Source organism: Hyaena hyaena, unplaced genomic scaffold (assembly GCF_003009895.1).
Source record: "Hyaena hyaena isolate Hyena2069 unplaced genomic scaffold, ASM300989v1 scaffold_605, whole genome shotgun sequence".
Lineage (NCBI taxonomy): Eukaryota > Metazoa > Chordata > Mammalia > Carnivora > Hyaenidae > Hyaena > Hyaena hyaena.
In genome coordinates, this window is record NW_024081237.1 from 400,693 (window position 1) to 416,385 (window position 15,693).

Sequence of the window (15,693 nt, forward strand, 5' to 3'; positions counted from 1 at the left end):
AAACTGGATACTCCTATTTATTTCAAAGCAGACTTCAGAATAAGGAAAGGGGTTAGGTATAGAAATTGCCATCATGATAAAGGGGTCAATTTTCCAAGAGGACATAACAACTCTTTATGTATACCCACCTAACAACAGAGTATCAAAATATGCAATGCCAAACTGATAGAACTGTAAATCTGTATATAAACTAGCACTGTTGGACTTCAACACCCCTTTTTCATTGACTGTTACATTAAATAAGGAGAAAATCAATTAACTCACATGAAATATGCACCAAGACAGACTACATTTTGGGCCATAAAAACATACATTTCCAAATTTATAAGAATGGAAATAATACCGGGGCGCCTGGGTGGCTCAGTCGTTTGGGGGGCCAACTTCGGCTCAGGTCTTGATCTCACAGTTTGTTGGCTTGAGCCATGGGCGTCGGGCTCTGTGCTGACAGCTCAGAGCCTGAAGCGTGCTTCGGATTCTGTGTCTCCCTCTCTCTCTGACCCTTCCCCGCTCACACTGTGTCTCTCTCTCAAAAAACTAAATGAAAATTAAAAAAAAAACAGAAAAAAAAAAGAATGGAAATAATACCAAGCCCAGGAGTTAGTGGCTGCTTGTATGAGTTTTGGTACTTTGTCTTTCAAAGAAATGGTCTATTTCATCTAAATAAGCCAAGTTTTGGCCATCGAGTTGTTTATATTACTCCCTTATTATTCTTTTAATGCCTATGGAATTAGTAGTGATGGTCGCTCATTGATTTGTGTCTTCTCTCTCTTTTCTTTTTCCTTTTTTTTTTTTTTTTTTTTTTGGTTAACCTGGCTAGAGGTTTACCGGCTTTTGGTTTTATTGATTTTCTCCATTATTTTCTTTTTTAAAATTTCATTGATCTCTAGTTTTTATTTTTATTTTTTGGTTCTGCTTTCATTAAGCTTAAATTGCTTTTCTTTCTCAGGTTCTTAAAGTAGAAGCTTGGATTACTGATGATTCTTCTTTTCTAATATATATATTCACTGCTATTCATTTTCCTCTAAGCACTGGTTTTGCTATATCCCACAAGTTTTGACAGGTTGTATTTTTATAAATTTAAGATATTTTAAAACTTCTCTTGAAACTTCTGTGTTATGGAGAAACATGCTTTCAAATCACCATAGATTTTGAGTTTTTCAGCTATCTTCCAATTACTGGTTTCCAGTTTAATTCCTTTGTAGTCTACCCACCGGCTGCAGGACCCCAGAGCCAGACCACTAAGTACTCACCTCTTAGGGAGCCTAGAACACAAGCACCCTCAATGCCCAAGTCTCTCACCACATCCATCAATCCAGGCCTCTTCTGACTGCTACCAGAAAACTATCAGAATTTTCTCAGCCACAAGAAGGTGTAACTCCCTCAGAAATGCAATACATCTTGGCAACAAGGGAAGTTCGAGAAGAATCCACCAGGAACTGCTGGAAATAATTTTCTTGGCAAGCGGGTGGCCATCGAAACCCATCACATCTCCTGTCCTTGAAGAGCTTTTCTCACCCTCCTATCTGCCATTCATCTCTCTCCTATCTCTTCACCACACTGCCCTGTGCTTGCTCTTCCCAATTTGCCCTCCAACCACGCCTCTTCATTCCAAATCTTTTTGCTAGGACTTTTGGAAATCAGATTTCAAGTTTAATACATTCTTCTATATTTTCAAACTCTTCAACAAAAATTCCCTATGTCTTCTATGCCTTCACTTCACTTTTTCCACCTGAAATTCCCAGAAGATACTATCATCCTTCTCTTTAGAAACCTCAAGACTTTTGGCAAATATTACATAAAGTCTCTTTACACAGTACTTTACACATCTCTTTCACTGATCATCATATCTGACGAACACAAGTCATTAACCGGGCAGATACCCTTCTCAAAGGAATGCTGAAGTCTTCAAGGAAACGTGAGCACTGGTGACAACATTTAAGTCTTGTAAGTGACTCCACAGATTTAGTTCTAAAATTCAACCTGCACAGGACGTACACCATTTAACCTTCCCAAAAATGAAAGGGTCCCAATTCCCACAAAGCAGGAATTTTTTTCTCCCTGATTTGTGTGACAAATAATCTATGTTAGTCTTTAATTGTATGTAGAAATAGGTTAGATGGAACACATTATACCACAGTCCTAACAACATACACTTTGCTGTGTAAGTACAACCTGTGAGAAGGAACACTAATGCAAGAAAGGTGTATAATCAGTTATACGCTGGCAAACAGCCAACTAAAAATGCATAGTAAAAGACAACAGAGGGTCTCAGAGAGTCCAGCCTTGAGATGCACTCTCTCCCCAGCTCCTATCCAAGCAACCAAACCCTTTTGTTGGTGGTTAACAGGCTAGCTCATCTGTAGGGGGCACTGACTGGCACACAATAGTACTTATGTTCTGCCTCACAAATGACTACACTTCATTGAGTTTATGCTCAGTAGAGCAGTGTTTGCAAACCACTTAGATTCCAGGACGGAAAGTGCTACAAAAATGAAACACCCAGTCCTTCTCTGAGGTTTGTTATTAGCCTCTGTTAGCCACAGGTTACAGGGCACTAAACACTGTGTACTGTGTGTTTGCTCGTAACCACTACGAAAAATAGCCTATAACATCTTTCTGAAGACTCCTAGAAAATTTTAAGTTAATTTAAAATCTGGGAATTTAACTGGGAAATACTTCAATTCTTAGAACTAGTTCTTGTCAAAATACCTCATTAATTCTTTCTTGGGTGTCAATCCAAATCTGTTTCAACCAACACTGTTCAACAGACGATTGCTGAAGTTTAATGCTACTAGGGGGGAAATGTGAACAGGGTGAAATAATCGGTTCCATTTGAATCTTAGTTCATTCCCAGCCTACAAGCAAATCTCTTTCTGGATATTAAGAAATGTTTTAAGAAAAATAGATGCATTAGCTTAATAGCCCAGGTATGTATACTATGATTCTTTCTATATAACATACATAAGATAGAGAACCTAAGAGAAAATCCTAAATATACCTTAAACTCATGTCCTTCCTCAAAACAGCCAGTCAAAACATCCTTTCTAAAAGATTTCCATCCTATAGCATGTATACCAAAATCCAAAGTATTCATGAGCAATATAAGCATCTACAAGAACTCTAGAAAAAGTACAGATCCACTTGGAAAAATAATTATATGACTACACAATATAAAGTGATTAAGTATATTAAAATACTATTAGAATGCTTCTGAAAGCAACGCTTTTGAAAAATAACATTCCCCCCAATTTATGGTAGTGAACTATAGAGAGCTTCTCTGGCTTAGATAAAAAATTTACATATGTTTTACAAAAGAAACTACTAGTAAATGTTCTTTATGTATTATGCATAATTTAGTTTAGAATCTCTGGAAAGCAGGGAAAATTTATATTATCATTAATTTATGATAATTCATTTTAATCATCTCAGAATTCCCAATTTACTGGCACAGTTTCATGGAGATGTTCATGAGCTTCCCAGAAATACTGTACTACATTGTAGTTTAATAAAACAGGACATATCCTTATAACATTCACAGAAATTGTAAAGTATAAATAATATAAACCACTATCAAAAGAAAAAAACATATCATATGTACCTTCAAAACAAATCTTATTTGACAAATACTAAGAAGGAATATAAATATAACATGCTCTTTCTCATAAGATATGAGGGACACAAGAAGAGAATAAAGACATCCTACCAAAGTCAGGTTCTCTCAGAAAAGATGACAACCTGGGGCACCTGGGTGGCTCAGTCAGTTAAGCATCCAACTTCAGCTCAGGTCATGATCTCACGGTTCGTGGGTTTGAGCCCCGCATCAGGTTCTGTGCTGACAGCTAGCTCAGAGCCTGGAACCTGCTTCGGATTCTGTTTCTCCCTCTCTCTCTGACCCTCCCCTGCTCACGCTGTCTCTCTCTCTCTCAGAAATAAATAAAACATTAAAAAAACTTTTTTAAAAGATGACAATTTTTTAATTTCTACAAATTTGACCAATAAAGCCTGATTGTTAAGCAGTTACATAACACCATAAAATATGCAGGATAAAAAAATTATTTAAAAGAATAGCCACAAACATTGTGAATGCACTAAATGCCACTGATTACATACTTTTAAAATGGTTAACTTTATATCATGTCAATTTCACATCAATAATAGTTTTATATATAATTTTATATTAATAAACTAAATTAATTTACATAAATCAAATAATAATTTTTTAATGATCTGAAGGTAAATTTAAGAGAATCCAAATCATGAGCATTATAACCTTCAATTTTTAAGTGAAAAAAAAATTCGTTAATTGAATTTAAGATTCTTAAAATCTTCCTGTTCTCCACTAACTCTAGATAAATCTAAATAATAAAAAGTTACTTTATTTGATATTTAGAGTCAAATATTATGAGAAACTTGACACATCTAATCCAATATGCAGCCTTGAAGGTATACTTTAATGGACAAAGAGGAAAGAGACTACTATTTTCAAAACCCATGTTACAAAGCAGGGGGGTGAAATAAGAACTGTGGCTTCCCACAAATCTCTGTCCAGAAATTTCTCGTTAGCTTAATATCTACTTTGAATGTAATCAGTTAAAAACAGAAAAAATTAAACAAAAAGCCAGACATGGAAATCTTAAGACTTACCTTTTAAGAGAAAAATGAATATGCATAAAATACTAAGTCATATGTTGCAAGTGAAAATGCTAAATGAGCAAAAAGATTTTCAGGAGACAAAGAACAGTGCAGAAGAAAAAGCATAGAAAAAATAGTTCTAAGAGCCAAATCCATATTTTAACAATGCAAAAACCAGTACTCAAGGGCCTTCACAAATGATTCAAAACCATCAGAGCTTCATGTACTCTTCTCTGAATACTTTAGAAAATAATTCAGAATCTATTTTCCATCCAAAAGTAGGGCAATGGCATATGCCAGGCATCAGGCATCATACAGAACAGTGCTTAACAGTCTGACTTTGTCTCCTTTTTGTCACTTCTTATAAGCAACACAGTTCCACATAACCACAGTAAAATTCTCCCACTTAAAACATTAAACTCCAGTAAAGAACCAAATAAGGATAATGGCTATTACCCCCTTTAATGCTTCATGATGGCTTAAAAGAAACACTCTAGATGGAGAAAAAAAGCAAAAATAAATAGCATGTCAAGAATTAACTTTTTAAAATATATCACTACCATGCATATTTTCTATTTGCGTAATGATTTAACAATATAATTTATAAATTATGTCTACATAAGCTCATGTTGTGAAAGAAATTTTTGTTATATAATTATTTGAGTGATTTTTCTCCCTCTAAATAGATTTTCTCCTGAAAAGTTACATTTATTATGTTAAAATATTGTATGTGCTTCATATATAATTTTTCATAGTTTGCTCATATATTGATATATCTGTTAAATCTGAAGAATTATAAATATTTAGTAAACTATTTCATAGCACAAAAATATATAAATATGCTTTTTGTCTTCGCAACTTAAAATGAAATGAAATTTTCCCCTTCTATATTTTTCATTCAGTTTACATATTCTGAAAGTAGTCACTAATACCAAATCAGCTAATAAATATATCACTTATCATGTATTTATTTAACTGCTGACAATAATATCTAACAATATAAGTAAGCTTAAAAAAGCTATTAGAGTCACACTAGATCCCTGACCCAAATCTTTCCAAACACAATTTGGGGACAATGAAACCAAAGGATTAGCACAAAGATAAAATCAGTCTCTGCACATATCAGATAAAAATCAAGTTATAGTTATAGTGTGTGTGTGTGTGTGTGTGTACATGTGTGTACCCAGTTGTACGTGCTTGTGAGAGGAGTATTTTAGTACTGGAATAATCACAGAACATCATACCTGTGCTCCATAGATATATTTATCCAACATCTTGCCTCCTATTGTCTGTCCTCCTATATCCCAAACTTGAAGAGTAACATTCAAGTTTCCTTAGAATATAAAAATAAGAACGCAGAAAAGGTAAGAAACAAAATAACACAGTTACAGAATACTAAGTCACAACGATAAACTGTGAATCTATTTTGCCTTTTATTCTGCATGCTCATATGATCAGATATTTGGAACTGTGAAATAATGTTGCCAAAAGATACCATACTGGGGAATTTAGGTTTATACTTTTACCCCATGTCTACAGAACCATAGTTATTATCACCTTCAAAAGAAAAGAAAACTTTTATTCATAAACTTCTTAAAACTTAAAAAAACAGCAATTTTCTTAAACAGAGAATAGAACAATAAAGCACTTATATGTGGGGTAAAAAAATATTACTTAAAAAATAAAAACAGAACCTTATATACTAACCTACCATATAGCACATAATGAATTTCGCTGTAATCTAAACTCTATAGCTAATATTCACAGATTAATAATAGATTACAAAAATGGTCCCAGAGTTTCAGCTCAAATTAATGGACTTTTAAAATGTGAACATCACCTATTAAATGCAATAGTTAACATAATTTTAAAACATGTTTTCAAATTTAACCTATAAAATATAAACACATATGATTGCCCTCTTCATAACAGACACAGGATAGATACCAAGTATATCACTAAGAATTATGATACATTTATAACTGTTCGAAGAATTTCCAGCCAAACAAATTATTACATTTGCTTCAAAGCCTTCATAAAATGTTGTAAATCTTGCCCACACAAGCCTAATGAAAGCACTTTAAAATACTAAAAAGCAATCTTAAAAATTATTTTGTCTACTTTGCAAAATATTTGGCTGATTGAAAAATTTAGGAGGTAAGCTATTCTTTCTTATCAATGCATAACCCTAAAGTAAAAGACCATGTCCAACATGCTTTTAGTTTAACATTTCAAATTGTTTCTCCTAATAAAACTATACAGTTTTCTCCAAAGGTAGACAAAGTCTCAATTAGTACCTTCAAAATGAGCTCCCATACTAAAAATATCTTTCTGATTGATTTGCAAATAAGGAAAACTCAAAATAAAAAAAGACAGTAAAAAATAAATGGTCTTGCTTCAAAAGCAACAGGAAAGATTATAAAGACATGAATTTTTATACCAACGCAAATCACAAAACTTGGAGAACGTCAGTCACACCATTCAACTGAAAAGCAAGGACACGCTGGGTTAACTACCCCTGTTTTATTCTTGACTGTAAGTCTTGTTGGGTTTGTAATACAGTCTTTCCATTATTTTGCCAATGGGCAAAGGATTGACATGGGGAACTTCCATGAGCATTAATGAGAGCTCCTGAAGTTCGTCATCATTCGTCATCACTCCCACATGCACACACTTTCAATGCTTGCAGAATAATGACAAAAATGTTCTTAACGCTCTATGAATATGAAAACTAAAATGTCACAGACTAAGACTGTATCCAATACCTGGGATAAACCCACTTACTTAAAAATCAAAAATTTTCAGGGCACCTGGGTGGCTCCATCGGCTAAACATCCAACTTCGGCTCAGGTCATGATCTCACAGTCCGTGAGTTCAAGCCCCACATCGGGCTTTGTGCTGACAGCTCAGAGCCTAGAGCCTGCTTCCGATTCTGTGTCTCCCTCTCTCTCCTCTGCCCTTTCCCCGCTCATGCTCGGTCTCTGTCTCAAAAATAAATTTTAAAAAACACTAAAAAAATCTAAATTTTTCAAGATTCAAAGCTGAACTCATCCTCCTCTGATGTGTTCTCAAATTAAGCTGGGGAGAAAGGGCAAGAAGTCACTAGAACTATGTCAGACAGCTTCAGAAGCCCCTAGATAAACAGGCAATACTCTATTCAGCTTACTTGCACACTCTTACAGTCATTTATTTACTTCAAACAAATAGTGCTTAACAATATTAAGTTTCTTATAGGATTTTAGGCAACACTTAATTAAAGGCACTTAATCTCATTTTCTTCAAGGCAAATAACTCCTATCACTTAACTTCATATCAAGAAATATAAAGCTTTTTCTTCCTTTACATTCTGACAGTGAGATCCTATCTGAATTAGTTATTGTGAACATCTTAACTACAACTTTAGGAACATGGCTTTCATTACTATTTCCTAATTCTGACTATATCATTTGAAGACTCTAAACTTTTTATTCAATTGTCTTCCATCCAAGAAGTTTTTATTTATATTCATGTGTTGCAGGTATTTTTAAATCCACACCTTTCCAAATAAACAGCGTTGGTTGTTGTTGGCTTATTTCTTTACTATTTCTTATTTCTTTAATATACATATTCTAGTGCCTCAGAAATAAAAATAGTTAGGCATTACTGATAACCCACAATGCTAGCCAAAAGGGGAAAAAAACACTTTTGTTATCATTATAGCTTCAACAAATGATACTAACTTCCTATTTCTTTCATATATCTAGAAACATATTTTTAACTTCCACATTTGAATTTTAGGCTTATTGGCACATAAAAAGAAAAAGAAATGGAAGTTCTTTATCTAGGAAACGAAATCACATATGGATGAAATTCAAGTCAATATTCATTTTAGTTTTCCCAAACAATAAACATATAAAGTCTCCCAAGTATATTTTCAAACTGTCATACCTAACAACCTACATATGAGTAGTCAAGTAATCAATACTATAAAATTTTTAAAAACTAAGAATCCATCTAACATAAATTTCCAACTAATAACATTAAGGAAATTGTCAGCAATCTAATCTCGAATGTAAAATGCTACAAAATTCCTGCTCCTCGTTAAGAAATGACATGTAACCAGGGAAAAAATAAAATAAATGAGGTGACAAAATACAGGTAAGTTGCTCTTGGTATGAATCAAAGCCACCACGAGGATTCAACGGTGACCTTGTAAAAGTACACTTGGTGCCTTGGTTAACCTTACTTAAAGTGCTGCATAGTCAAGATGGAACTAAAAACACAAGCCTGCCCACTTCTTGTACTAAAGCCTTAGAAATCCTTCTCACAGTAGAACGCTGTTTACTGGACTGTACCCACAAGCTTCCTGAAAGTATTTTGACTAAGGCTCTTAAGAAGCTCTATCAGCAGAATCTCTGACTAACAGATACACTATTTTAAGCAGTAAAATCTGCACAGTGGTTGCATCCAGACTATACAGCATACCGGAACATGAAATATACTAAAATGTATGAATATTTACAAAGTAATGACCTTGAAAACTTGCATGAAGAGAATGTCAATAGATGGACAGGAGGTATTACACCTCTAACAATCTGAATGGACAGAAGACTTACTAGAATACTTAATAAACATGAGACCTGCCTATTACACTCTTTACTATAAATTCAACAATGCTGTCCGTAATGTTTTAGCAAATGATACAAATATTAATCATTCTACATTTGACACAGTTAAAATTAAGGCTGAAGTATATAAAAGATATACTATGAATTCTGTAGTTTATTTATCTTATTTGTTAATGTACTATTAATTGTATAAAATCAAATTATATTAAAACAATTTTTCCTACTGAAATTTCTAACATAATTTTGAGTCTATTAAGTAGCATAAAACTAATTGCCTTTAAAAAAATTATTTTTATGAAACCCTACCCATCAAAATAAAAACCTAATCAGGAACATTAAAATATACATTCATTAGGACTATCAAATTTCCTAATATCATTTTTAATAGAAGTACTTTTGAACTCTAAAATACTATAAATTTTGATTTCAAAAGATACCTAGTATTTTTACAAAGTTATCAAAACTTTAAAGTTGGTCACACTGTGCAACAGATCAGAAATCACCATATAGATATCACATATATAAAATGTCCAAAACCAATCTTAAAGTATTTTTTATCTCTGAGTGGTGCTTATTCCTTTATTTAATCCTTTGAACTAAAAATGTCAGAAAAACTAAATAATATTAATGGTACAGAAAGCTGATGCTTTTGCTGATTAGCATCATAAACAGTCAATAATTATATATAAAGTTCTGTATACAATTGGCATCTGTGAAAAAACTGCTGCAAAAAATAAGCTTCCAGCCTGTATATTACGTGATCTGAGCATGTATTCTGCTAGTGACTGCTGTAAAAGTTCTGAATGTAGCACTGACCTATCCATACTAGTGAGAATGATAAAAATAAAATGAGATTTTCAGTTTTGAATACATTAAAAGTAAATACAAATGACACAAAATATACATATGTTTCCCATTAAGCCTCTTGCTTATAACTTAGAATGGAAAGTGGAAATTCTTTTTGTCACACTATATCTTTCAATTTATTCTTCATTGGTAGCTGCCTTCAGTCACAAAATATAATAGAGTATATTACTAGTGAGATACACAGAATGCCTTCCACTACCAAGAGTTTTCATTAGCTGCTCTAAAACTTTCATGAAGAGTTGTCTGATAGATGGGGTGCTTGAGAGGTTAACATATTTCAGTAATATTGGAATTTATTAAACCCCTTCCCACTATATCACTCATGCTCCAATATATGAATCTGACACTACACTTGCAACCGTTTTTATTCAAATGTGTTTCCTCAGAGGGGAGAGGGATGGTCTGGTTCAGAAAGTCAATCAAGATAAACTGCTTTTAATAAAATACTTTAAACATATAATTTAACCATCACAAATGAATGGACAGAGCATTTTAAAGCCCCAATTGTTCAGAAACTAACTTAAAACAGAAACCACTCTCTTTTTGTTATTATTTCCCTGTATTTCCCACAAAATGTGCTGCAACTGGCATCTAAATAGTTTCTTTGCATGGTGAACTGAAACATCTTGAATGCTCAAACTGTATTTTTATGAGTGCCTAGGGACCCTAAATTTTAGTGGTCTATTAAATGCCAGCAATTTCATGCTGCCTTGCATAAAACAGCATTCACATATTAGAGCACAGAGGTTCCATAGCTACATTATACTTCTCTTCCAACTTTCTCTCAAACAAAAAACTGAAGCAAAGGCTAATCAAAATAATATTTAAAAAAAAATAATCCTTCCCGGTCTTTTCACATTTAGTTTATACAATATCTGTTTATAATTGTATAGCATTTGATTTTTTTTTAACTTTTTAGAACTTTATAAACAACTATTGTTTATCCTCAAAAAATGTAGAGTGGTCAAAAACAGCAGGAGAGTAGGGGAGTATATATAAACTTTTCTCTCACACCCATGGACAATACATCCGCATGGTAGATGCTGATGAAAGTTAACCTCCTAAAATTGATTTGCTAATTATATATATTTTCATGCAGAAGCAGCCCCCAAATTTATTTTACACATTCCTCCCTATGTCTCTTATTGTAAGATATATACAATTTACTATGTTAACACTTTTTAGTCTCTTACCTGGCAAAGTTATCCTTCTCAGAAAGAAATCCAGTCCTATAGTTTGTTTGTACTGTTTCCCAAAAGTTTCTTGAGCAAAACATGTAGCCAAGGAGGTCTAAAAAATTGATGCATAGAAAACCAAAATTAATGTCTTTGTTTTAGAAATGTAAACATAAAATCACTACTAAACCTTATTAAGTAATCTTAGTATTTATATTCCCATTAATCCCACAAGCAACTTTAAGCAGTTCTAGTCAGTTACAAGGGGAGGAGGGATTTAACACTCTACCAGGTAAATTTCACTTGCAACTATCAGTGAGGACAAAAGACTAATCTTTAGATCTCTTTAATCCCCTGAGAGCCAAGCTCCTTCTGCTGGAAATCAGAATTTGAAACATATCAACAAGAAAACTAAAACAACATGACTAAAGATGTGAATCTTATTTATCCAAAGATATCAGTTAAATACAAATTTCAGATAATTCTAAGTTTCATTTCTGAAGTTAAATATTCTGAGTATTTGTGCCCTCGGCCAATAACAAGAAGTACTAATTAAAAAGGGGAAAAGACTGTTTATATTTCTTTTCTTTTCTCCCCACAAAAATGTATCTTTAAATGTTGAACTTTTCTCTACATTAAAGATGTTAATTGAAAATGATCCTATAGAATGACTGTGATAATATTTATCTTTAAAATTAAAAAGCATTTTAATACTAATATTATAGGCAAAAATAAGCATTTTCCATCCAACAACCATAAAGATTAAAAGTCACAAGAATATTACAACCAGTACAGATATATATATCTACATTTTTTAAAATAACTCAAAGTTGTATTCGAAACTCTGGAAGTATCATTCCACATCAAAGTAGAATCATCATCATTCTGGTAACAATTGAAATAACTCAATAATTTAAAAGCTTCTTAAACATTAAATGTGCTATTTATTTGTACACTTCACCAAAAAGGAGAAAGGCAGCTTCATGAAGCTTTTATGCTTTTTAAGCAAGACTCCCAAAGCTAAGTGAAAATAACCCTTTTTCACTTTGAAAGTTAAAATTAGATGTCAACTCCCAAAATAATGAAAACTAAAATAAAATTTCCAAGATAACTTGGTATAATCAATTATGACATAAGTGCAGCAACGCAAAAGAAAACTTGGCCACATTTCACTTCCTTCAAACAAAGAGACCTAAAATTCCTTTCGACACAAGAACCATATTTTTCACACAAATAACCATTTGCACACCCTAACTCCAATTCTTTTGTTATTTAAATACTCAGCACTTGTAAGAAATTTCTAAGATATTTGGTCAAATATTTATTGAACACCATAGGAAAGAGGTTCTGCCAGGCACTGAGAAATAAACTCAGTATACCCAAATGAAAATTTATTTGGCTTCCCTGAACAATAATATAAAAACTGAGAGATTGGAATAAAAAAGGTAAGCATGCCTTTTTAAAGCTTTTTGGGTTTTGTTTTTCATTTAGCTTTATTTATGCCAATGTAGAGTACAAAATCTCTGTTAAGAGGCTCAAAGTTCTAGAGAAAAATACCACTATTTAGTAGATGTTTCAAAATCTTTAACATAGAAATGGTTGATATACTTTTATAAGACAAAGAAAAATTCAAGGCATATATAACATTGGCATTGTGCCATTTAAGGTAATTTTTCCCCTTCACTTAAGGTTTTCAAAGTTCAGTATTTTTATATTAATGAATATTTTAAAAAATTTGAAGGTTCTTTTCTTGGAAACTTCAAGATTCTGAAGGCCCTACCCTCATACTTTGAGGCAAACATAAAGCTAGGATTTTTTTTTTTTAATAAAGTATAATGTGTCAAAAGCACAGGCCACTGGGAACACAGAATATTAATATGTGTTCTTACATCATATCTAGACATACTGTAAAAATTTAACAGAGAATCAGCTAAATCAGTGGTACGCACTTCCTCAATCATCTAGACTTTCTGCTCTCTTTCATACTCAAATAAGTTCTTGCAAGTCATTATAGAAACATCCTTCTTAAACAATTATGAAGTGAACAAACATCTACCAGATCTGAAACAGTTTTATCTGATTCTTTATATTGTTTGGTGAATTTCTGCTAATAATTTTTACCAATGCTATATTTACTAATACCAAAAAAAGACCAAAAAAGAATATTTTGCCTCAAAAAAATCTTAAGAAACATGCAATAAAGTCCTAAGTATGCATCAAAACAGAAAGACACAGAAACACATGTTATTAGGAAGAGGAGCTATATTTCTCCTAGAGAAATTGTTAGTGATTATCTCAATACTCCACTGCTTCCGTCCATGTACATCTAAATGCCAGGAGTTAAAACTAACAAGAAAATATAATGCTAGAAAAACAGCCAAGAGTAGAATCAGGATACAAATAAGAATGAAAGAGAGGCTGAATTCATAAAAGGAATAGTAAAGGAAATAGAATGGGAACGTTGATAGCTGCCAATAACTTGAGAGCTGAACAGGTTACGGAGGAGAAAAAAAGCTTGATATACCCATAATGATGTTTCTGATATTTGTGTCTGAGAAATCCCTGGCAGAATATGTCTTTAGAGTTTTAAAATAGATTAGTCAAGATGACAGACTCAATCAGACCACGATAAAGAGTTATCACTGTTACCCTTTGAAGCAGAATGACAATCCTGATTCAACAATATGAAAGGGAGAAAAATTATGCCTTGTCCTACTAGACGGAATTTTAGAAAGAGATGAAAAACTGTAATTATTCATATTAAATTAGCAATAAGGAAAAAAACATGGCAGGCTAAATAAAAAACTCAGATACATAATGATGAACAAACTACAACTGAGTAACATCTGTATGAAAACTGATACATACTAGGAGGGAAAAAAATGAACAAAGTTTCAAGAATTATGATAGAAATGGGGAAAAGGGCAATTTTTGTCTCTTTTAACAAGTGTATTGGTGCTATAGACTGTCATTATGACTTAAAACAGGAAATAAATTCAGTTATGAGCTGCCTGTAAAAAGATTTAGGAAATGAAAAATTAGAAGGTCTTCAAAAGGAACCTAAATAAGAAAACTATACAAATATACAACCTAATTTTTTTTTTATTGAATAAGAGTGTTAGAAACAATGCCGGTTTATTTAATACAATTGAACTATTCAAAACGTTGTTTCCCCAAAACCTTCAAAGAGGGCATGAGGTCGCTTTTCCTCAGCAATAAAAATGAGTAACAAGATTTCCATCCGGGAAGGCAGAAAGAAATTAACGGAATGCTCCCAATGTTGCGTACGAATGCCACCTCTCCCAGGTGTCCCAGGAGCCGAACCCTCAGAACCAAAGCCAGGCGCAGTTCGCAGTGCCAGCTGCCAGGGAAGGTGCAAAGGGCAGGCGTCCCTACAGAAGCCAGGGTCCGAACCACACGGTCAACGGGGCTTCGGGAAGCCGGAAACGAGGTAACAGTAACAACCTGCGTTTCTGCAGACTCTGGCTGGGAGCGGGGCGAGGAGCAGAAAGGACACAGACTTGAGCAATATTCCCAGAAACAGGGTGGGCGCCTTTGACCGAAGCGACAGGTGTGAAGGCACCCCGGGCAGCAGCTCTTGGCTTCATTTAGGGGATAGTCACTGACCCTCTGAGATCCCACGGACCCTCACCAAAGAGCAGGTACCGAGACACGATTCTACCATTTCGGGAGCTCCACGACCCAGAATTTAAAACCCCAGCCTAAGAAGTGAGGACACTGGCTGTCGGATGTTCTCACGCGCTCAGGCTCAAGCAACCGTCACCAAAGACGAGACCCTAAGCAGGGACCCCCTCTGGCAGGATGGCAGCCGCACCCCGCAGCATCCAGCCCTTCCGAGGAGCTCCTCGATGTTTGTTGAATGACTGCTTGTGCCGACAGGTGCTGTGCCAGGAGCAGAGACGAACAGGTACGATGCTACAAAACTGCGACTAGCGTTTCCTGGGTGCCCACCGCGTTCTGAAAACTCTGTGTGGATTTTCACGTTGAATGTGTATTTGCACACTGCACCCTCTGAGGCGGCCCCTATCAATACCCACCTTACCGATGAGGCACAAGTAGGTGAAGAATTTGCCCTCCGCTGTCCCGACCAGTTAGTGACGGAGCCCCGGGGCCCACCCAGGGACTCTGACTCCAAGAGCCAGTGCTTGGGAGCCGCCAGTGCAGCGGTGGTATCCGAAACCGTAAAGCGAATGGGGGTGCAGAGATCTGGGGGGAGGGGGGCTCAGGGGACGGAGGCACAGTGTGACCGGGACCAAAGTAGAAACAGGTAAGATGGCCCTGGCGGATCTCGGGGGCGAGAAGCTGGAAAGCTTCCCAGGAGGGCGATGCTGGCCCGACTCTTGAAGAAGTGGGAGTTCGAGATCCAGGCAGGGAGCCGGGAACTTTTTTTT

The 15,693-nt window shown here is 34.6% G+C and overlaps 1 protein-coding gene across 3 annotated transcripts in view; it reads right to left on the minus strand.

Moving 5' to 3' along the window:
• The window catches only part of RAB28 (RAB28, member RAS oncogene family), an 88,208-nt gene that overhangs the window by 72,030 nt on the left and 485 nt on the right, over nucleotides 1–15,693 (minus strand). For all 3 annotated transcript variants that reach the window (XR_005532671.1, XM_039257180.1, XM_039257181.1), the window contains exons 2-3: nucleotides 11,300–11,396; nucleotides 5,877–5,965 (exon numbers count right to left, since the gene is read on the minus strand). Coding sequence is in view for 2 of the 3 variants with exons in the window: in XM_039257180.1 (XP_039113111.1) it covers nucleotides 5,877–5,965; nucleotides 11,300–11,396 (186 nt within the window). In the remaining variant the exon portion in view is untranslated. The remainder of the gene's footprint in view (nucleotides 1–5,876; nucleotides 5,966–11,299; nucleotides 11,397–15,693) is intronic.